General features: G+C 26.9%; 1 protein-coding gene across 1 annotated transcript in view; it reads left to right on the top strand.

The window, feature by feature from the left end:
* LOC122512812 (KICSTOR complex protein SZT2-like) overlaps window positions 1–19,821 on the top strand; it is a 30,178-nt gene extending 10,357 nt beyond the window's left edge. The window contains exons 11-24 of the mRNA XM_043628888.1: window positions 2,940–3,228; window positions 3,687–3,872; window positions 4,923–5,525; window positions 5,735–6,111; window positions 6,305–6,407; window positions 7,560–9,580; window positions 11,572–12,865; window positions 13,011–13,105; window positions 13,523–13,931; window positions 14,208–14,586; window positions 15,237–15,402; window positions 15,674–15,890; window positions 15,983–17,100; window positions 18,596–19,821. Of these exons, the coding sequence (XP_043484823.1) occupies window positions 2,940–3,228; window positions 3,687–3,872; window positions 4,923–5,525; window positions 5,735–6,111; window positions 6,305–6,407; window positions 7,560–9,580; window positions 11,572–12,865; window positions 13,011–13,105; window positions 13,523–13,931; window positions 14,208–14,586; window positions 15,237–15,402; window positions 15,674–15,890; window positions 15,983–17,100; window positions 18,596–18,724 (7,386 nt within the window). The 3' untranslated portion in view covers window positions 18,725–19,821. The remainder of the gene's footprint in view (window positions 1–2,939; window positions 3,229–3,686; window positions 3,873–4,922; window positions 5,526–5,734; window positions 6,112–6,304; window positions 6,408–7,559; window positions 9,581–11,571; window positions 12,866–13,010; window positions 13,106–13,522; window positions 13,932–14,207; window positions 14,587–15,236; window positions 15,403–15,673; window positions 15,891–15,982; window positions 17,101–18,595) is intronic.
* Window positions 19,822–19,832: the final 11 nt, after the last annotated feature.

Raw genomic sequence — 19,832 nt, 5'->3', positions numbered from 1 at the left:
TATTATTAGTTGATCTGCTTATTAATTTCGATTTCGAGATTGAAAATTTGTTATTATTTGATTAAATTTTGACTATAAAGTAAAATTTTTTTTTCTCAACTGATAATAAGGTGCGTGTGATATGAAAAGGTACCAAATAATAAAATTTTGCTTAAGACACTTTGTTTCAAACAATGTCATAATTGATCTTTATCTTTCGACTTATCGCGCCGACCCTTGTCCAATCTCAATAAATTGTTATTGAATAACTAAATTAGTCCACCGGTTAAAATGATAATTTATTTCACTCTTACAATTTTGAAATAAATTATCATTTTTATACTTTTTGGTCGGAATTCGAATTTAGTCAAAAAAAGAAAAACAAATATAAAAAAAAAATACAAAATATAATAAAATACAAAATTTTCTTGGAAGGAAAGAAAGCGAATGTAAAAATTAAAAAAACTGGATGTAAAAATAATAAAATAAAATATAAAGCATTTTTTTATATTTATATTTGTTCATATCATAATTAGCAAATTGTACATTATTTTTATCGCGTTACCTTCGAGGAAGAAACAAGTTTTCTTTAAAGAAAAGAAAAAAGCTTAACGGTTTATTTGAAACAAATGTAAAAATTTATTGGTTTATTATTAATAAATATGGAGTTTACTTGCTTTTACTAATTTTTAAAAAGTAATGGGAATTTATTAAAAATTAAAGAAGGATTTAAGGAAGAAAATGATAATGAAATGTGTGGAATTCTTTTTTAGTTTCATGACAATTTTTGCTCTTTGCGGACAATCAACCTTGGACAATAAGACAATAAATTTATTCCTTGAAATAGAATTATAGATTGTAAATGGATTAAATTTTTTTCGTTAATCAGATTTGAGAGTTAATTTTTTTTTCTCTCTTCGTGGAAGTAGAATTTAGACGTGTACGTGTTTGTTCATGTCTATCAGACAATCGTTATCATCATTGGGGTGGGGCACTCGATATCGATGGAGGACTTAGGATGGGATTCTCTATCAGTACCCTCAGGTATATATAGGGCCCAGGTATATTCGGGGCCCGTTAGTGATTGTCTTCCTTTTTTTCGGCGAGGTTCATAATTTTCTTCTGGTCGTTAGCATTTTTCTTCATTTTTTAAATTTACAATTATTTATTTCGTGTCTAGTTGACAATTGTTTGTCATTAAAAACTTTTAAAATATATTTTCCAAAAGTAAAAAAAAATTCGATATTTTACTGTGCTCGTGTTATGTAAGGTGTGAATTTATTCAGAAAGTCTTTTTGATAAGGAGATTCCTCGAGTTTTTGGTCACAAGCGGTAGTGTTGATAAGGAATTGCTAGTGAAACGAGCTTGAAGGACTGTTACATTTTTTGAGTGATTAATTTATTTATTTTAAACTTTTTTTTTACAAAAGTTATAAACTAGTGACAAAAGGTGAAGTTGTTTTTCGAAAATTTACTTTTGATTAGAAAAAAAAAAAATCAGAAAGTGTTCAATTGTCCTGAATTTAATTTTAATTTAATTTAGACAACTTTAAAATAGAGGAAAAATAAATTCGAAAATTTCAGTTGATATTACTTATTTTTTTGTTAAACAATTGTTGACTAATGATAAAAAAAATTGTTTATTTGTTTGGAATTTATTTTTGCAATTAAACGAATTTTTCATATTCTCTTTTATCAGTTTTTTTAAACGTTCTGTTGAAAAATGTCATGTGGATCGTTATCATTTTATTTTTTAGCAAACATTGAGTGCTTTATTTTTTTTAAACCCGACAATATTCTGGGTCAATATTGATTCTGTAAATTTTAGACAAACATGAAATTTTTTATAAATGGGAATTTCGACTCAAGAATTAAATTATTTTTCCAAATCAAAACTAAATGAAATAAATGAATAAAAAAAATGTTTCGAAAAATGAAATAGTTCAGGACAAAGTTGAACACTTAATAGAAAAATTTCGTTTCAAAAAAATTAGAATTGTAGAAAATTAAAAAAAAGGAGGAATTTTCAGAAATATTCCGATATCAACTTTGAGACGAATTTCCGGAAAATTGCGAATTCATCTGTAAAATAGTTTTTTGGATTTCTCAACAACTGACTGATCTTGAGTTGGAAGAGAGGATCTTGACAGTGAGTAATTGAACTCTAGAAACTTGCCAGATCTAACTCTTCCAGCTCAAGATTAATTGGAAAGCTTTCGTCTTCCCTTGAATTTGGAAACACTCGTTTTATTTAAATTTGGCAAAAAGCAAAAAAAAAAAAAAAAAAGAAGAGGGTGTCGCGGTTCAAGTGGAGTAGTGGTCTCTACGCTTAGATTTTAAAGCGAGATTCAACTCCTCCATCTTATTCCCGAGGCCTTAAACGACTTTTGCATCCAGCTATCTACCACACGCTTATCGACAAATTCTTCAAATAAAACTTTGATCTCAAAGTGACGATTAGGATCTGAATTGTATTTTTTTAAAGAAAAATTTAGACGAAGAGAAAAAAAATATTTTCGATTATCTTCGACTATATTTGATAATTCCTGCGATCTATTTAGCAATTTATTTATCTACTGATCAATTTTTATTCTAGATTAGAATTAAGTACAGGTATTAAAAAAGTTTACCAAAAATTGTGAAAATTGTATTACGAATAAAATATTGTGAAATTATTGAGAATTGAATTAGAAATAAGAATAAGAAATTGAATGAGAAATTTAATAACAGAAATTATAAATAAAAACTGTTTGTTTGAATAATAATAAAAAATAATAAAATTAATTTCCTTCTTTTAGGAGAAACAGAAAAATTTTATTTTCCAGTCCAACTGTCGAAGAATGAGAAATATATTACCACTCGTATTTTATATAATCTTATCCAGTGTCTTATCTATATGAAAGAAATTTTTACCCCAAGTTTCACAATTTAATTTTATCGATTTTTTCCTTTAATTTCAGATTGCTTATATCGACGAAGACTGTATTAATGCATTATTAACCCTCGAGCACTTGAGCCTCTTGAGTCAAGTGTCACCTTCGGAGAAAAATTTAGATGTTATCGCTGCTCAAGGTTATTTGAATCAAGGATTAATTAGTAGATCGATTAAAAAACCTATTTTGTCGGATTTTCCAGAAGGTCATCCCTCCAATCAGGAACGAATTCATTCTGTGAATTTTCTCTTCGACACTCTCAATATTTTGCCAAAATGTCAGCAAGCCGAACTCTTGTTCTCTATGTTCGATGACGGTTAGAGGAATATTCGGAATTTAAAATTTTAAATTTAAATTTAAAAAAGAAAGAAGCTGAAAATTTAATTATTACAAAATTTTTCGTCGATGAAATTCACAACGTTTATGATCAATCATTGAAAGAGAAAAAATATTTTTCCAGGGAAAAAACTGTGAAATTTTTTGCTTATAAATATTTCTTTTGAAAGTTATCAATCAAAAAGCTATGCAAAATGTTTTATATAGAAAAGTTTATATTTTAAATAGACAAATATTTATTCTTCTAAATTATTGATTAGATACAAACGTTGTGAACTTTATTGACGAAAAATTTTGTTATTTTGTTCAAATCTATTTTCTCAATTATGAACTTTACAATTGTTTGTTGATAATCTAAAAATAAATTAAATTAAATTAGATTTAATTAAATTAAATTAAATTGAATTGAATTAAACCAAAATTTTATTTATTAATTAGGTATACATAATGATGATGTGGGAGACGATAATGCGAATCGAATACTCATCGAAGGATTTTTGGATCACATAAAGCATCTTCACAATCGGGAATTGATTCTCACGGCTGTGGAATCTCAAAAATTTACAGAAATGTTATTCAATCGTCCTCGAGATGAAGAATCTCATATTCCATATTTCCACTCAAGTAGGAATTTTCTTTTTTCATTTTATTAGAAATTAGATTTTTACTTAATCAATTCTTCCCTTAAGAAAAGAAATTAATTAATTTATTGGAAAGTAAGCGAGCAAAGCCGTATGAATTTAAAATTTTTATTTTCAAATATCAACTTCAGTTTTTGAATAATTTCAGATAATTTACTAATTAATTATTATTGTTTGTTATTTTCAAAAAATTTTATTAAAATTCTTCGGAAAAATTCATTTATTTTTAAAAATAATAAAATTCTTCGGACAAATTCAATTTTTTTTATTAAAATTTAAATGAAATTCCGCGAAAGAGTTCAATTATTATTAAAATTATTGCATAAAACTCGTCGCAAGAATTTAAAAATTTTCTATGATTTAAAAAAAATTCATTTGCAAGCTTTCAATTATTTTCAGAAATTTTAATAAAATTCTTCAGAAGAATTCAATGATTTTCATAAAATATTAAAATTCTTTGGTAGAATGCAATTATTTTTAAAACAATTTAAATCAAATTCCTCAAAAGAATTCAAACATTTTTAAAGTTTCATATAAAATTCGTCTCAAGAATTTCAAAATTTTCTATAATTGTTAGAAGAAATTCAATTATTTTGAAATACAAAGTTAATAAAAATTCTTCGCAGGAATTCAAGTATTTTTAAAATTTTCAATAAAATTCTTCGCAAAAATTCAATTATTTTTAAAAATTTTGATAAAATTCTTTTTAAGAATTAAATTATTTCTAATACAATTTTAAATTAACTTCTCAGAAAAATATTATTATTTTTAGAAATTTTAATAAAGTTCTTTGAAACAATTCAATTATTTTCATAAATAATAAAATTCTTCTGTGGAATTAAATTATTTTTAATAAAATTTAAATGAAGTTCTTGGGCGGAATTCAATTATTTTAAAAAATTTTGTATAAAATTCGCCACAATAATTTAATTATTTTCGAAAAATTTTAATAAAATTCTTCACACGAATTCAATAATAATTTTTTTTAATTTTGATAAAATTCTTTACCACAATTAAATTAAAAAAATTACAGATCGAATAAAGAATAAATCAGTGTTCCCCCAATGGAGATGTTTCGTGAAGGGCGTAAGTGTCACCCATGTGATTATAACAATTTTACCGGCAACCGAAAAAGACGCTCGATTACTGATGTATCCAGAGGAGGACGTTCAAGATTCATATTTGAGAACCGATTCAAATTTACACTATGAATCGTTGAGTTCGAATTTTGATCTTCGAGATACAAACTTGACTCCAGTGCCTTATGCGAGAAGTCATCATGACAATGAGAGTTTGTCGCCTTTTCATAATTTCGACGATTTCAATTCAAATGTATCGAGTCACACGACAACGGCACACAGTACACCGAAAATGGAACCATATCAAAAATTGACCGATGAAAATACAAAACGGGGATTAATTCTTCCAATTTATGTTTACGATTGCTCGTTGGCATTGTTGATCGACGCATTGGTCGATAAACTTTCTTCACCACGTGCCAAAGACATTTATCGCGATTATACATTTCGAATTGGTGAACATTTTCAAGAGGAGTTCATTAATTTGAAATCAGGCGGGGACACGAAACCTTCATCGCCAGAACCGAAGAGTGAAGATTCTGACAATGCTTTAAATGGTGGGGAAAATTTTCTCGAGAATTTACAGAGTTTTGTAGAATTTATTTTTACTATTTTTGCTTTTCTTACCAGTATTTTAAAATTAAACAACTAATAACAATTTTTTTATATTACAATTTACAATTTTTAAATTAAAATAGTAAGTAAAAATAAATATAAATAAATATAAAATAAATAAAAAAAATTGTAAACGAAAATTTGTTTTCAGATCAAAAGAGTCTAATGGAGCATTGTAAGATTTTGAGTTTGGCTCATTGTCGTTGTTACGTTATGGCAGTTTACAAATCACTGATTCTTCAACGTCCCTTGAATTATGAAGATATTGAAGCAGCCGTTGAGCAATGCGAGGAAAATTATATGGAAATCAATATAACAGATTATTTACGATCCGTTTGCAAGCATTTGAGTACATCGTCCTTAGAAAATCAAAATACCTATACGGAGAAAATTGCGTGCAATGAAATTCAACCTTTTCACAATTTAATTAAAAATAAATTCGAGAGAATAATAAATGTGTCGTTTAGACCTGTGCCGGCACATCCGAAATTGTACTATTGTCTTCCTTCCTGGCAACCGGAAAGAATGGTTAGTTTTTTAACTATTTCAATTATTTATTTTTAATTATTTGAATTTTTAATCTTTTACTTTAATTTAATTTAATTTTATTATTATCTTTTATTTTAATTATTAAATTAAAAGTATTCAAGAAATGAAAAAAAAATAATATATGCAAATTTTTCCTTTATAAAACGAAATGACAATTTTGATTTATTTACAGAAACTTGCAGATTTACAAAACACGGACAGTGACGATGAATTGGAGGAATTCACCTTTCATTCGGAGGCGTTGGAGTGTAAAATGAATAGTTGCACTGGAAAAGGTAATTTTCTGCCAGAAATCAAAATTCATTCCATTTTTTGTCAAATGGATTTTTGTGAAACTTTTTGAATTTAAAAAGTTATATGAATTTTATAGATAATTTTTCAGTTATTTTTTTTAATTTTCTCTAAATAATTAAATTGTTTTGAAGAATTTTATTCAGAACTTAAAAATTAATTAAATTCTTTTAAGGAATTTAATTAAAAATGAACTGAAAATAATTGAATTCTACTAAAGGATTTTATAAATTCAACAATAATTGAATTCTTGAAAAGTATTTTTTATTAAAATTTCTGAAAATAATTGAAATCTTGCAATGAATTTTTTTTTGTTTTTGAAAATAATTGTATTTTTGCGAAGAATTTTTTTAAAATCATACAAAATTTTAAAATTTTTATGACGAATTTGATGCATCAATTTTTAAAAGAAGTGAATTCATCCAAAGAATTTAATTTAAATTGCATTAAAAATAATTGAATTCCTGTTAAGAATTTTATTATTTATAAAAATAATTGCATTCTTGGCAAGTATTTTATTAAAATTTCTATAAATAATTGAAATCTTGCAATGAATTTTTTTTGTTTTTAAAAATAATTAAATTTTTGCGAAGAATTTTTTTTAAATTATAGAAAATTTTGAAATTTTTATGAAGAATTTGATACAAAAATTTTTAAAATGATTGAATGTTTCCAAAGAATTTCATTTAAATTGTATTAAAAATAATTGAATTCCTGTGAAGAATTTTATTATTTATAAAAATAATTGAATTTTTGGCAAGTATTTTATTAAAATTTCTAAAAATAATTGAAATCTTGCAATGAATTTTTTTTGTTTTTAAAAATAATTGAAATTTTACGAAACAATGACAGAAAATTATAAAAAATTAAATTAAAATTATAGAAAATTTTGAAATTCTTATGACGAATTTTATACAAAAATTTTTAAAATAAGTGAATTCATCTAAAGAATTTCATTTAAATTGTATTAAAAATAATTGAATTCTATCGAAAATTTTTATTACAAAAATAATAAATAAATTTTCTATTTTTGTGGCAATTCTTATTCATACGGAATATTTTTCAATTAAGATATATTTTTTGAATTTTATTTTAAAATATTTATTATTCATTATATTTATGCTTTCAATTTTCAGTGAATGCAAACAGCGTCAGTTGGCCGATGGTGAACAATCACAATGAGCAAAAATTTTCCAGCAGTGAATCAACGGAATCGTTCATCAGCGATCTCAATGTAGATTCAGATTCCAGTAAAGATCATCCTCTATTTTTGCAATTAAATTGTTCGGTTCGTAATCGCTCAAGTCTGTCGAGTACACCAGTCAAACTACTACCAACATGCGTTACGGAAATAATGCAAAATTTCGACAACTACGAAGACTATAAAGTGACACTCGACATAATTTGTCTCTATCTTCCCAAGGAGGTATTGGAAGTGAGCATCGATTGTACTCCCGGCTTGCGAACAACATCTTTTTGTAGTGCATCACCACACGGAAGTCTCGGCACCGAGCACAGCAACAGCATTGGAAATGGTACCGATTTCTCCGACGTCGAAGCAGTTCAAGCCGGTCTGTCCCACCTGCCACACTATCAATACACGGCAATCACGAATTTAAAGGAGGAAATCGATTGGCTTCTTCAGGACGAGACGGCGACGGCACTTTTGGATAAATCCTCCCCAACTGAGGAGGCATTAAATTTTGTCGCTCGTCACGTTGCCGAATCGAACGATCGCACAAGTTGTTACACGGAGAAAGTACTTTTACATTTTGTCTTCCCCTCGGAGAATAGTGTGCCAAAATTTCTCGAAGAACTCACGCGACTCGAGATTGATCGCTATTGTATTCGTCAGGAGGGGAGTTATTTTTATTTCGTCAAGAATCTCGAGCAACAGGTGTACAATGCCGATTCGAGTGGTGGCGAGCAACAGAGCGAGGAATCGGTCGAGCAAAATTGTTTCGATGATGAAATTTATTCGGATCTCGAGAGGCAGGACGAGAGACGAACTAAGAAACAGGACTCGGGCGATCCACCGGGTTATTTGTCGGAAATATCCAGCATTGGCGAGGGACAAATTGGCACTGACGATGGTTACGATGGTGACAGTAGCGACTCCGAGGATGAATGTCAATGGTTAATTGAAATGGATCGACGTCGGAAGTTGTTGCCTAATTTTTGGCTTATTCTACGCGTGGAAACAACGCACGTGAATGTTTATTTTCACTGTCGATTTTTGGAATTGGCATCAACTGAAGTGGCGCACTATCAACAGATACAAAAATTACTCGTCACGCAAATAAAAGCAATTTGCCGTCGTGTGAATCAGTATCTTTTGCTTCATCGTCTCAATGACACGCGACTCTGTGATTCTTTACTTGAACCCGAGTCGAGTGAGGATCACAACTGGAAAGCCGATTCATTCAGCGAGGGTAGTGGAGCAATTAGTCACAATGCAGCGATAAATCTCAATCCAGGAATGTTTCGATGTCCTGTCGTTTGGGAAATGCCATTTTGTTTACATCCGAGATTGAAAACTGGTCCGGGACGTTCGGGTTTGTCGAGAGGTATTAAAGCTCTGCACGCTGTACTGAATCGTCTCTCGGTCAATAATCGAAGTAATATGTTTGTCTATCGGGAGAAAACTGACAATGTCTTTTATCTTCGTCTACACGAGCAGACAAGTGATGGGAAATCTCTGCAGAATAAATTGTCGGAGAGTGATGAGAGACTTGTTGTTTCGAGGAGCAGTAGTATCGCATCATTGTCACAGGCTAGAGGAACGAGTTTATTGAATGAGCAGAGTATTATTGATGACACAAGACCTAGGGTACGATCATTTGGAGAAAAGGAGTCGGACATTTTGAATAAAACTGGCGATTCTATTGTATTGATGGTGCATGGAATTTCGGAAGCTGGACCTGAAATTAGATGCGAATTGGTTCAGGTATTGCAGAATCGTTTGGATGATGCTGTTCTTGAAGTTCTCTCAGTGATGCTTGCAAGAAATCCAATGTGTAAATTAACTCCAGCCGATGTTCATTTTATTCAAAAACCTTATCGTTCACCGGAGAGTATTGTGAGATTGAGTTTCCCACCGCATTGTCTGACTCACATGTGTGCTTTGGGATATTATCTCCGACAAAATGTTTTACAGGTATTCTTTCTTTTCTCTATTATTTTTTATTATCTTAGAGTATTTTAGATTATTCTCTATTATTTTATGGCTTCGTACACATCTACTAAAACCTACTTTTTTATGATCTGCTACGATCATTTGAATGATTTTTTTTAGATTTGTGACACTAAAAGCTACTTTTTCCTATATTTGAGAATTTAAATAAAATTTTTAAATTTTTAAATTTTAATTTTATTTAAATTCGCTAATAGTTCGAATAAAAAATTATTCTCAAAAATTTTAATAAAATTCTTAGAAAGAATTCAACAAATTTTAATAAAATTCTTTCAAAAGATTCGATTATTTTAAAAAATTTGTCAAAAATCAATTATTTTCAATATTTACTATTTTATTTAAAAAAGTTCCTAAAAGTATTCACATATTTAAAAAATAAATTTATAAAATCATTTTTAATACAATTTAAATGAAATTTCTCGAAAGAATACAATTATAATTAAAAATTTCGTGTACAATTTGTCTCAAGAATTTTAAAATTCAGAATTCAATTATTTTTATAAACAAAAGAAATTCTTCGGAACAATTGAATTATTTTCATAAATAATAAAAATCTTCGGTGGAATTCAATTATTTTTAATACAATTTAAATGAAATTCCTCTTAAAAATTTAATTATTTTTAAAATTTTTGTATAAAATTCGTCTCAAGTATTTCAAAATTTTCTATAATTTCAAAAAAAACTCTTTATAAAAATTTAATCATTGTCATAAAAATAATGTATTGCAAGATTTCGATTATTTGATAAAATTGTAACAAAACTGTTAGCAAAAATTTAATTTCTATAAACAATAAAAATTCTTCACAATAATTCAATTATTTTTTTAAATTTTGAGAAAATTCTTTTAAGGAAATCAATATTTTCAAAAATACTGAAATATTGTTACAGGAATTCAATTATTATTAATTTTGATACAATTTAAAAAATATTTCTCTGAAAAATTCAATTATTTAAAAAATTTGTGTATAAAATTCGTCATAAGAATTCAATTATTTTCCTAAATAAGGAAATTCTTTGGAGGAATTAAATTATTTTTAATACAATTTAAATTCAATTCTTAGGCAGAGTTCAATTATTTTAAAAATTTAATGTATAAAACTCGTCACAAAAATTAAATTATTTTTATATATTTAGATAAAATTCTTTATAAGAATTAAATTGTTTTCAATACAATTTTAATTTAATTCACCAAAGAAAAATATAATTATTTTTAAAAGTTTTAATAACATTCTTTTCATAAGAATTCAATTATTTTCATAAATAATAAAATTCTTAGGATGAATTCAATTATTTTTAATACAATTTTAATAAAATTTCTAATGAAATTCAATTTTTTTTAAATAATAAAATTCTTCTCTATAATTTAATTATTTTTCATAATTTTAATCCAATTCTTCCGAAGAATTTAATTATTTTTATAATTAATTAAATTCTTCCCTCTTTCTTCAATTCTTGAATTTTTTATACAGTTTTAAATGAATTCTTCGAAAAATTGCAATTATTCTTGAAAATTTTATTAAAATTCTTCGAAAGAATTCAATTATTTAAAAAAAATTTGTTGTAGTTCTTTAAAAGAATTCAGTTTTAAGAAATATTTAATTATTCAATAAATTATTTATTTTTGTTTTTAAATAATTGAATTATCGTCGTATTGTCTAATAAGGATTTATTTAAAATTGAATTACAGTTAAATTTTTCGATTTAAAAGAAATTATTCCATTTTTTAATGTAATTTCATTCAATAATAAATTATGAAAAAATTGCGTCGGTTAGTTTAATTTTTCGATATCTACTATTTTACTACTTTTTCAGTCTTAAAGCTACTTTTTTAAAATTAATTACCGAGTACGAAGCCTGGAATTAATTTTCATTATTCTTCTTCCCTTGCTTTTAAATATTAAATATTTCCATTCTTTTCTTTAATTTAATTTCAATTTCTTTTTCTCAAATTTTAGTTTCTCTACATACCGAAACACACGGACTCACGAGCACATTATCACTTTCAAGATTATTCGCAACCGGAAAATTCTGTGAAGCGAATACCCGAATCGGAAATCTTCTTGTACAATCAAAGTCAATCGAGCGGAAGTCGTGGAATCGCGTGTATCGCCATGGGAATTGTTAATACAAAAGGAGAATTGATTATCACGGAAAATAATTCATCGAGAACATCACCTTTACCAGAATGTCTAAAAGTTGAAGATTTCGAAAGTATCGTATCAACTTCAGTGTTCGATGCAAAGACGGAAATGGAAACTGATATTAAAGCTTTGATCGAATTTCGAATCTGGAAGCAGGGTCGTGTTAATCTTGAATCTCTTGTTCAGAAATTAAGATCTGCTGTTAGACACGCTATTTGGGATTTAGTAACCGAATATCATTTTCTACCGACACTTCTCACAGTTCCTCTGAAGGAGAATTCGATTCTAAATACAGATGACTCGCCAAATCGACAAATTAGTGAAAGTAAAATCAAAACGCCTGAAACTGAACAGTCGCCTGAAACTAAAATTAAAACTGAAACTTTCGTTACCGATAAATCCGACGAAAATAAAAAAATTGAGATTAAATCAAATTCAGTTAAAACTACTAATCAAAATATTGAAATAGAAATAAGTAAAAAATCCGAAATAGAAAAAACGCCAAGTGAACTTGATCAAGGGAAAAGAATTAATTTAGCAGAAATTAATGAAAGTGAAAATGAAATTAAATGCGATGAAACTGGTAAAATTTCTTCTAAAGAAAAAAATAGTGAGGCAGCAAATACTTTGAATTATGAAATGGGCGAGAAGGGAAAATTGCATAAAATGTATTATGTTACTTTACCGTTTTGGTTTCAATTTGCACTCGAGATAAATGTACCGGCTGTTAAGAAGCACATTGTCACCCTCGACAGAAGACACTCGTTGGCGGTTGCTTTACGTGAATTGCAAAATATTATTTATAATAATGCGTCGGATACATTGACGAGAACTTTCGTTCAAAGTAGTCGTCAACCTTTTATCAACGATGACATGGAAGAGGATCCATTGGCATTTAAAATTCTCGAGGGAGCTGATAACATAAACAGTGCTTGGCTTAAGAATGCCCAGGAGAAGGAGAGTAACGACGAAAGTCTCTATCTTCCCTGTGATTTTTTTAAAGAAGAACAAGGAATCTACGTTAAAAGTATTCTCATCGCGAGAAATTTCCAACAGTGGAAAGCCTCCTTCGCACAGACGATTGAACCCGAGAAACTTGTGCCTAAAGGTAAGTTGAAAAAAGACAAAATTTATCTATTTTTTTGCATGATAAAATGAATAAATTTTAATTTTAAATCAAAAAATTTTTTTAATTTGTGAAATAGAAAAAAATGTCTAGAAAAAGTATATGATTTGTCAATTTTTTCCTACAGATCAAAAATTACTCCAAAGATTCTACCCGCTAATTTTTGAATCGGACTTTGTACCTAGACAAAGACTACTATTGGCGAAAATTCAAAGTAAAAATGTAAGTTATTATTTTTATTCCACAATCTTATAAACGAAACAATAGTTACCAAACTTTGGTTTGTTTTCTTGTTTCCTAACTTTTTAAATAATTTTTCTTTTTAAATATTTTCAATTTTAAAATTAATTTATTGAAAATCATTAAATTCTTTCAAAGAATTCTATCAAAAAATTTGAGAAATTATTCGAAGGGATAATTGAATTCCTTCGAAGAATTTTATTAAAATTGTATTGAACATAATTGAATCCCTGAGATAAATTTTAGTATAAATGTAAAAAAATTGAATTTGTCCGAAGAATGTTATTATTTATAAAAATAATTGAATTCTTTCGAAGAATTATTTAAAAATTTATGCAAATATAAACAATAAAAACTAATAATTTAAAAATGATAGTTAAAAATATAAATTATTTTCAGATCATTCTCTACATGTACAATTGGTCGAAGGAGAGATCGGAGAAATTAATTAAGCAAACGACGAATTTGGGAATGTGGCTCTCGTCAAGATCGACGCTTTATTCGAATATAATAATGCAAAAATTGGGGATTTTTCATCATCAACCATTGAGAACGTATGAGCAGAGGGAACAAAATGAATCGACACAATTTCAAATAACAGACATTGAGAGTCTTGCAAAATTTCCTCAAGCTTCGCCTGCTAGAATACAAACTACAAAAAATACGTCATTTTCTTGGAGTCATTTAATGGGACAAGTGATGAGAGATGCGAAACCAAATGCTCAAAATTCACCGACAACAACGGATCCAGTTGTTAAAGCAGCTCACGATTTTCAGGAACTTCGGCAGAGGGAGAAGAAACGAAAAGGTTTTTTTCTATTTTCAAATTATAAGAAATCGTAAATTATCGTTTAAATCGTGACATATTGAAAACAATAAACATAATTAAGTAAAGGAAAGGGATTTATAATTTAAATAATAATAATCATTATTAAAACAATAAATATAATTAAGTAAAGGAAAGGGATTTATAATTTAAATAATAATAATCATTATTAAAACAATAAATATAATTATAATGAAGAATTTATGGTAGAGAAAATTGGTAGACGAATTTTTAACAGTATTTAAAATATTTTTTCAGAGGATCTGAATAAATTGTATTCGATTTGGCAAAGTAAGAATACAGTTCCGAATATTCCAATTTCCTCGTCGACATTGAGTACATTTAGGCAGCATTCGAGAGTGATTCACTATTGTCACACGCCGTTGTTGTTTTTGCCCGATTGGCGTTTACAATCTGCCGCCACAAGAGATCATTCATTGACACCATCGTCGTCGAGTATTTCGGAGAATGCCGCACAATTGAACACGACATCGCGGAAAATTAAGGATGCGGATAGATCTAGTCCAGTGGTGAACGAATGGCACCGAGAATTATGTTTTCACATGCTTTCCGAGTACAAACAATATCTGCAAATTCTCGGTTTCAATCCTGTTCAAACCGAAACTATTCATCGATCGTAAGTTACTTTTTTTAAAATGCTTTCTATCTTTAGCTTCTTCTTTTTCCTCTTATTTTTCTCCTTCTTCAATTTCTTAATTAATATTATTTATTATTTTCAAAAACTTCAATAAAATTCTTCGCAGGAATTTAAATATTTTCAATACAATTTAAATAAAATTTCTAAAAAGAATTCAAGCATTTTTTAAAATTTTCTTTTACAATTCTTAGCAATAATTTAATTATTGTCTATAATTTAAAAAAAATTCAATTCTGTTTCGTGAACAAAAAATTAATTGCAAGATTTAAATTATGTTATAGAATTTTTTAAATATTCTAAGCAAAAATTTAATTTTTATAAACGATAAAATTCTTTGCAGAAATTCAATTATTTTAAAGACAATTTTAAATGAAATTTCTCGAAAGAATTCTATTATTTAAAAACTTTTTAATAACATTCTTCGCGAAACTTTGATTATTTTCAGAAATTTGGATAAAATTCTTCGAAACAATTCAATTATTTTCATTAAATTAAAATTTTAAAATATTATAAAGAAAAATTATCAAAAAAATTAGGAAACAAGAAGCAAAGAAAAATAACATATTTCAAATTGTGAATAGATTAACTGAATACAAGGATTATTAATATAGAATTTTTTTTTCAAACAGGGAACGAGAGACTGGTCAGAATCAAATTTTTTATTTGAAGAAGTCAATGCTCGGTGGAGTACTTTTATTTGAAATTTACCTGTTGGAGCCATTTTTCTCGGTTAAATTGCGAGTGATTGAATGCAGTCGATTGCAAGCGAAGACAAACAGTGCTCTAGTCAATCAGGTAGAGAATTTTATTTGTAAAAATAATTCTCATGTTTCTTAATATTTTTTTTGTACTTTTTTATTCCGTTTCTGAGCCATTAGGCTAAAATAAATCTTACTAATACTTTTTTATTTTTTTAAATATATTTTTTTTTATTTACAGTAATTAAAGTTGACCGAGTGATAAAATCGTAATTTATATTTTTTTGTCCTTTTTAATATTATTATTATTCAATATTTTAATAATATTATTTTTAATATTTAATAGTAAATGTTTTTTGTTCTTTCAGTTTATACTCAGTTTTATTGATGCCTGTGATGAAATTAAAATAAATATGCACTTGCACTCATTTACTTATGATTTTCATCTTCGATCGATTCATACATATCTCGCTGGAATTGGCCACAGACCACTTAAATACGGTTATCATCTCACAAATTTTTTGGACGATTTCAATAAATATTACAGCAAGGCTCCAAATTATGCGAGAAATTTAGTCTACAGTGGTAAGTTTATAAATTATTTTTCTACTAAAATTTGTTTATACCTAAAATTCTCTTTTTTCGGATTTTGAATTTACAAGAAAGGAATTTTTCAGGTGTTATAACGATTAGTAATTTGGCAACACCTGCACGAACGCTGTACTCCTATTTACTGTCCCATGAAAAGGCGTACGGAATGCAAGTTTTCAGCATGACAGACGACTCGGATGAAAATCAGGAAAGTGAATACGTTCTCGTAAAATTGCAAAATTCACCCCTAGTTGGTTATTGCGATTCACAGGATACGAAATACACGGACGATTCGGACATTGCTTTGATTGTCTCACGTCTCGAGGAAATATCCGATACGAATAGCAATGAAATTACACTGAAATATTATCTGATGCTGACTAGTAAACGTGAACTTTATCCAAAACGAGATCTGGAGAATAACAAACTCGGTAAATTTCGTACAGTTTACAGTGTTGGTAAATCGGTGACAAATTCACAAATCGAAAGTCCCTCGGAATCGAGTCCAGCGTCAAGTACAATGCCCTCGTCGAGAAAACACTCGAAATGTGAATTTAAAACGAGCTCCATTGATCTTCACGAGCAGATCGTTAATCTTTCGGATGCCGAGGCTAAAAACGAGGAAAATGACAACAACAACAACGATGATGATAATAATGATGATAATGATGATCAGGACGTTCAAGCACCAACTCCACCGCCAGTACCTTCATCTCCTCTCACTCACAGTATATTGGGTGCTTCATCTTCAAATCTAACTCTCATTAGACGTGAATCGATTAATTATTTTGGTTACTATTCATCGCACGAGCAAATGATGCAGCAAATGATAATGTCACAAGCTCAAACGGCCAGGGAACATATTACCTCAATGATCGAACAGGGAGCACTACATTGTCGGACTCATTTATTGTGGAATAAATTATTGGAAAATCGGACGAGTATGTCTTACGCTGAATTTACCGAACTACGTTCATTGGCAATTGTTGAACCACTCTCGACACTGGATCCGAGACTAAGTCCACTTGTTAATCAACCAATGGTTTGGTATCAAAATTTAGCGAAAGTTTTGCAAAATAAATATCAGGATCATCATAAGCAATTCAATACGCCAGATGGAAATGTCACTCATCATCTTATTCTTCATCCGAGTTACGTTCAGGCGTTCATGATGTTGACTATTGATCTTCACACTTCTCGCGGTGTAAGTTTTGTAATATTTTTTTTCTTATAAAATTAATTGCAGAAAAAATTAATTTTACTTAAAACTAAAACAATTCTTTATTTATGTAACTGAAGATTAATTTAATTTGTAATTAATTTCACTGAAATTTAATTTAATTTGTAATTCATTTTACTAACAAGTAATTGAATTTGCAATTAATTTTACTAATAAGTAATTTAATTTGCAATTAATTTTACTTACAAGTAATTTAATTTGCAATTAATTTTACTAAAATATAATTTAATTTGCATTTAATTTCACTAAAAAATAATTTAATTTGTAATTAATTTTACTAAAAATTAATTTAATTCAAAATTAATTTTCCTATAAATTAATTTCACCAAAAGTGAATTTTGCTAAAAATGAGTTTTACTAAATGAACTTTCAAAACAATAAGACTTTTCTTTCAAATATTTTAACAAAATAAAATTTTTTTTGGTAGAAAGAACTTTCTCCGACTTTATAAACATTTTTATAATCAAATCTTTCAAAAATTATTTTTGAATAATTTAAAAAAAAAAAATTTCGAACATAATTGAAAGTAGAATAATTGTTCGAAACAATTCAATTGTTTTCAAAAAGTTTAATAAAATTTTTCGCAGAAATTCAATTATTTTTATAAACAATAAAATTTTTCACAGATATTCAATTATTTTTAATACAATTTTAATAAAAATTCTCGACACAATAAAATTATTTTTAAAATTTTAATAAAATTCTTCGCAGAAATTCAATTGCATATTTTAAATACAATTTTAATAAAATTTTTCGAAAGAATTCAATTATTTAAAAAATTTTTATGTAAAATTCGTTGCAAAAATTAAATTATTTTTTATGAACAGATTAATTCAATTCATTTATTAATTATTATTTATAACATTTTGAATATAATTCTTTGCAAGAATTCAAATATTTTTAAGAATTTTGGTAAAATTCTGTATAAAAATTCAATTATTTTTAATACAATTTTAATAAATTTTCTAGAAAAAATTCAATTCTTTAAATAATATAATTCGAAGCAATTATTTAAATTATTTTTTAAAATTTTAATAAAATTCTTCGCAAGAATTCAATTATTTTCAAAAATTTTAATGAAATTCTTTAAAAAAATTGTAATAGAATTCTTTGCAGGAATTCAATTATTTAAAAAAATTTTAATAAAATTGTTCTCAGAAATTCAATTATTTTCAAAATTTTCAATAAAATTTTTTACATGAATTTAATTATTTTCAATGACAGTTTTAATAAAATTTCTCGTTACAGTTTAATTATATAATCGAATTCTCGAAGATTTTTAGAATTAATTGATTTAGAGTAGAAATGTAGTTAAAAATTATAGAAAATCGTTAAATTTTTAAAGCTAAAAGCCTGGTTTTGATTTTAATGGATAAATATAAATTTTTTTGACCAAAAGCAAAATTGTCAATTATGTTAATTTTTGATTTAATTAAATACTTGTTTTCTTTTTAAATAGGAACTCTGCGCTGTCTATCGAAATTCAATTGAGAATACAAGTTCATCGAATGTTCGCGGAATTTACAGTCTGGTTGAAGGTTTCGTAAACGCTTGCTGCTTCCATTTATGGATGGGTCTGTATAATTAGAGGCTACCAAAAATTTTATCAAATTTAACCCTCCTCACCAGAAAGGAAACGAAGATCGAAAACGATGGTACCTGAATAAAGAAAAAAAATATTGCTACCTTGTCATGCGAGAATCAGACATAACACTTTATCCATTTTGCAGAATGTGATCTTAATTTTATATTTAAAAAAAATAACTCAAAATGGATGAAGTTTAGAATATGTAAATTCACAATTTTTGTACAAAGAATTTTTTTCAAGAAATATAATTGTTTACAAAAATGTACAAATAGGGAGAAAATTTGCTTTCTTTAGAAAGAGATTTTTATAAGTAGAAATTTGTTCTTTCTTGAAAATTGATACTTTTCAAGAACAGTAATTTTTTTTATAAATTAGTCTAGCTTTATGAAATTTTTTATGAATAGTAACTTTTTCGAAAAAATTAACTTTTCTATAATTTTTTTTAGAGTTTACAATTTGCCAAATAATAATTTAATGGACATTGTATTTTGTTTCTTATTCCTGCAATCTCCATTTTATTATTAGAGTTCAAATTTATGAATTCTTTTCTTCAAAAAGTGAAAAAAAATTTACTTGTTTTTTAATTTCAACAAAGAAAATTAAGTTTACAAACTAAAGTTTTGATAATCTACTTTTTTAATTGAAGAAAAACAATTCATAAAGAAAAAAGAAAAGAGTGTAAAAAAAAGATCAAGAAAGTCTTATTCTTGCAAGACACTTTTTGTCTAAATATTATAATTATATATTGTAAAAATATGTGATCGACAGATTATTGTTTTATATATAATATATAAAATACGTATGTTTTTATGTAAATAAAAAATATATTTTTTCTTGTTAAATCAATAATTTTATTCCAAATATCCACGCGTGCGTAATAGTCAACTATTTATATATACAATTACGAAAACAAAAAATTAAATATATATGAACTAAACTCCGAATTCATTTCAAGAAAACCGGATTTGACAAAAACTTCTTTTTTCCTTTTTAAGCACATAAATCTAAAAACTAGAAGAAAAAAAGTAGATAACTTTTTTTTGACCCTAAATATAACGTAAATAATATATAATAAACGTGACAAAAATAACAAAAAAGCTATGCAATG

The sequence above is a fragment of the Leptopilina heterotoma genome, unplaced genomic scaffold (assembly GCF_015476425.1).
Source record: "Leptopilina heterotoma isolate Lh14 unplaced genomic scaffold, ASM1547642v1 Lhet_128, whole genome shotgun sequence".
NCBI classification, from domain to species: domain Eukaryota; kingdom Metazoa; phylum Arthropoda; class Insecta; order Hymenoptera; family Figitidae; genus Leptopilina; species Leptopilina heterotoma.
This window is presented reverse-complemented; position numbering and strand designations above follow the sequence as displayed.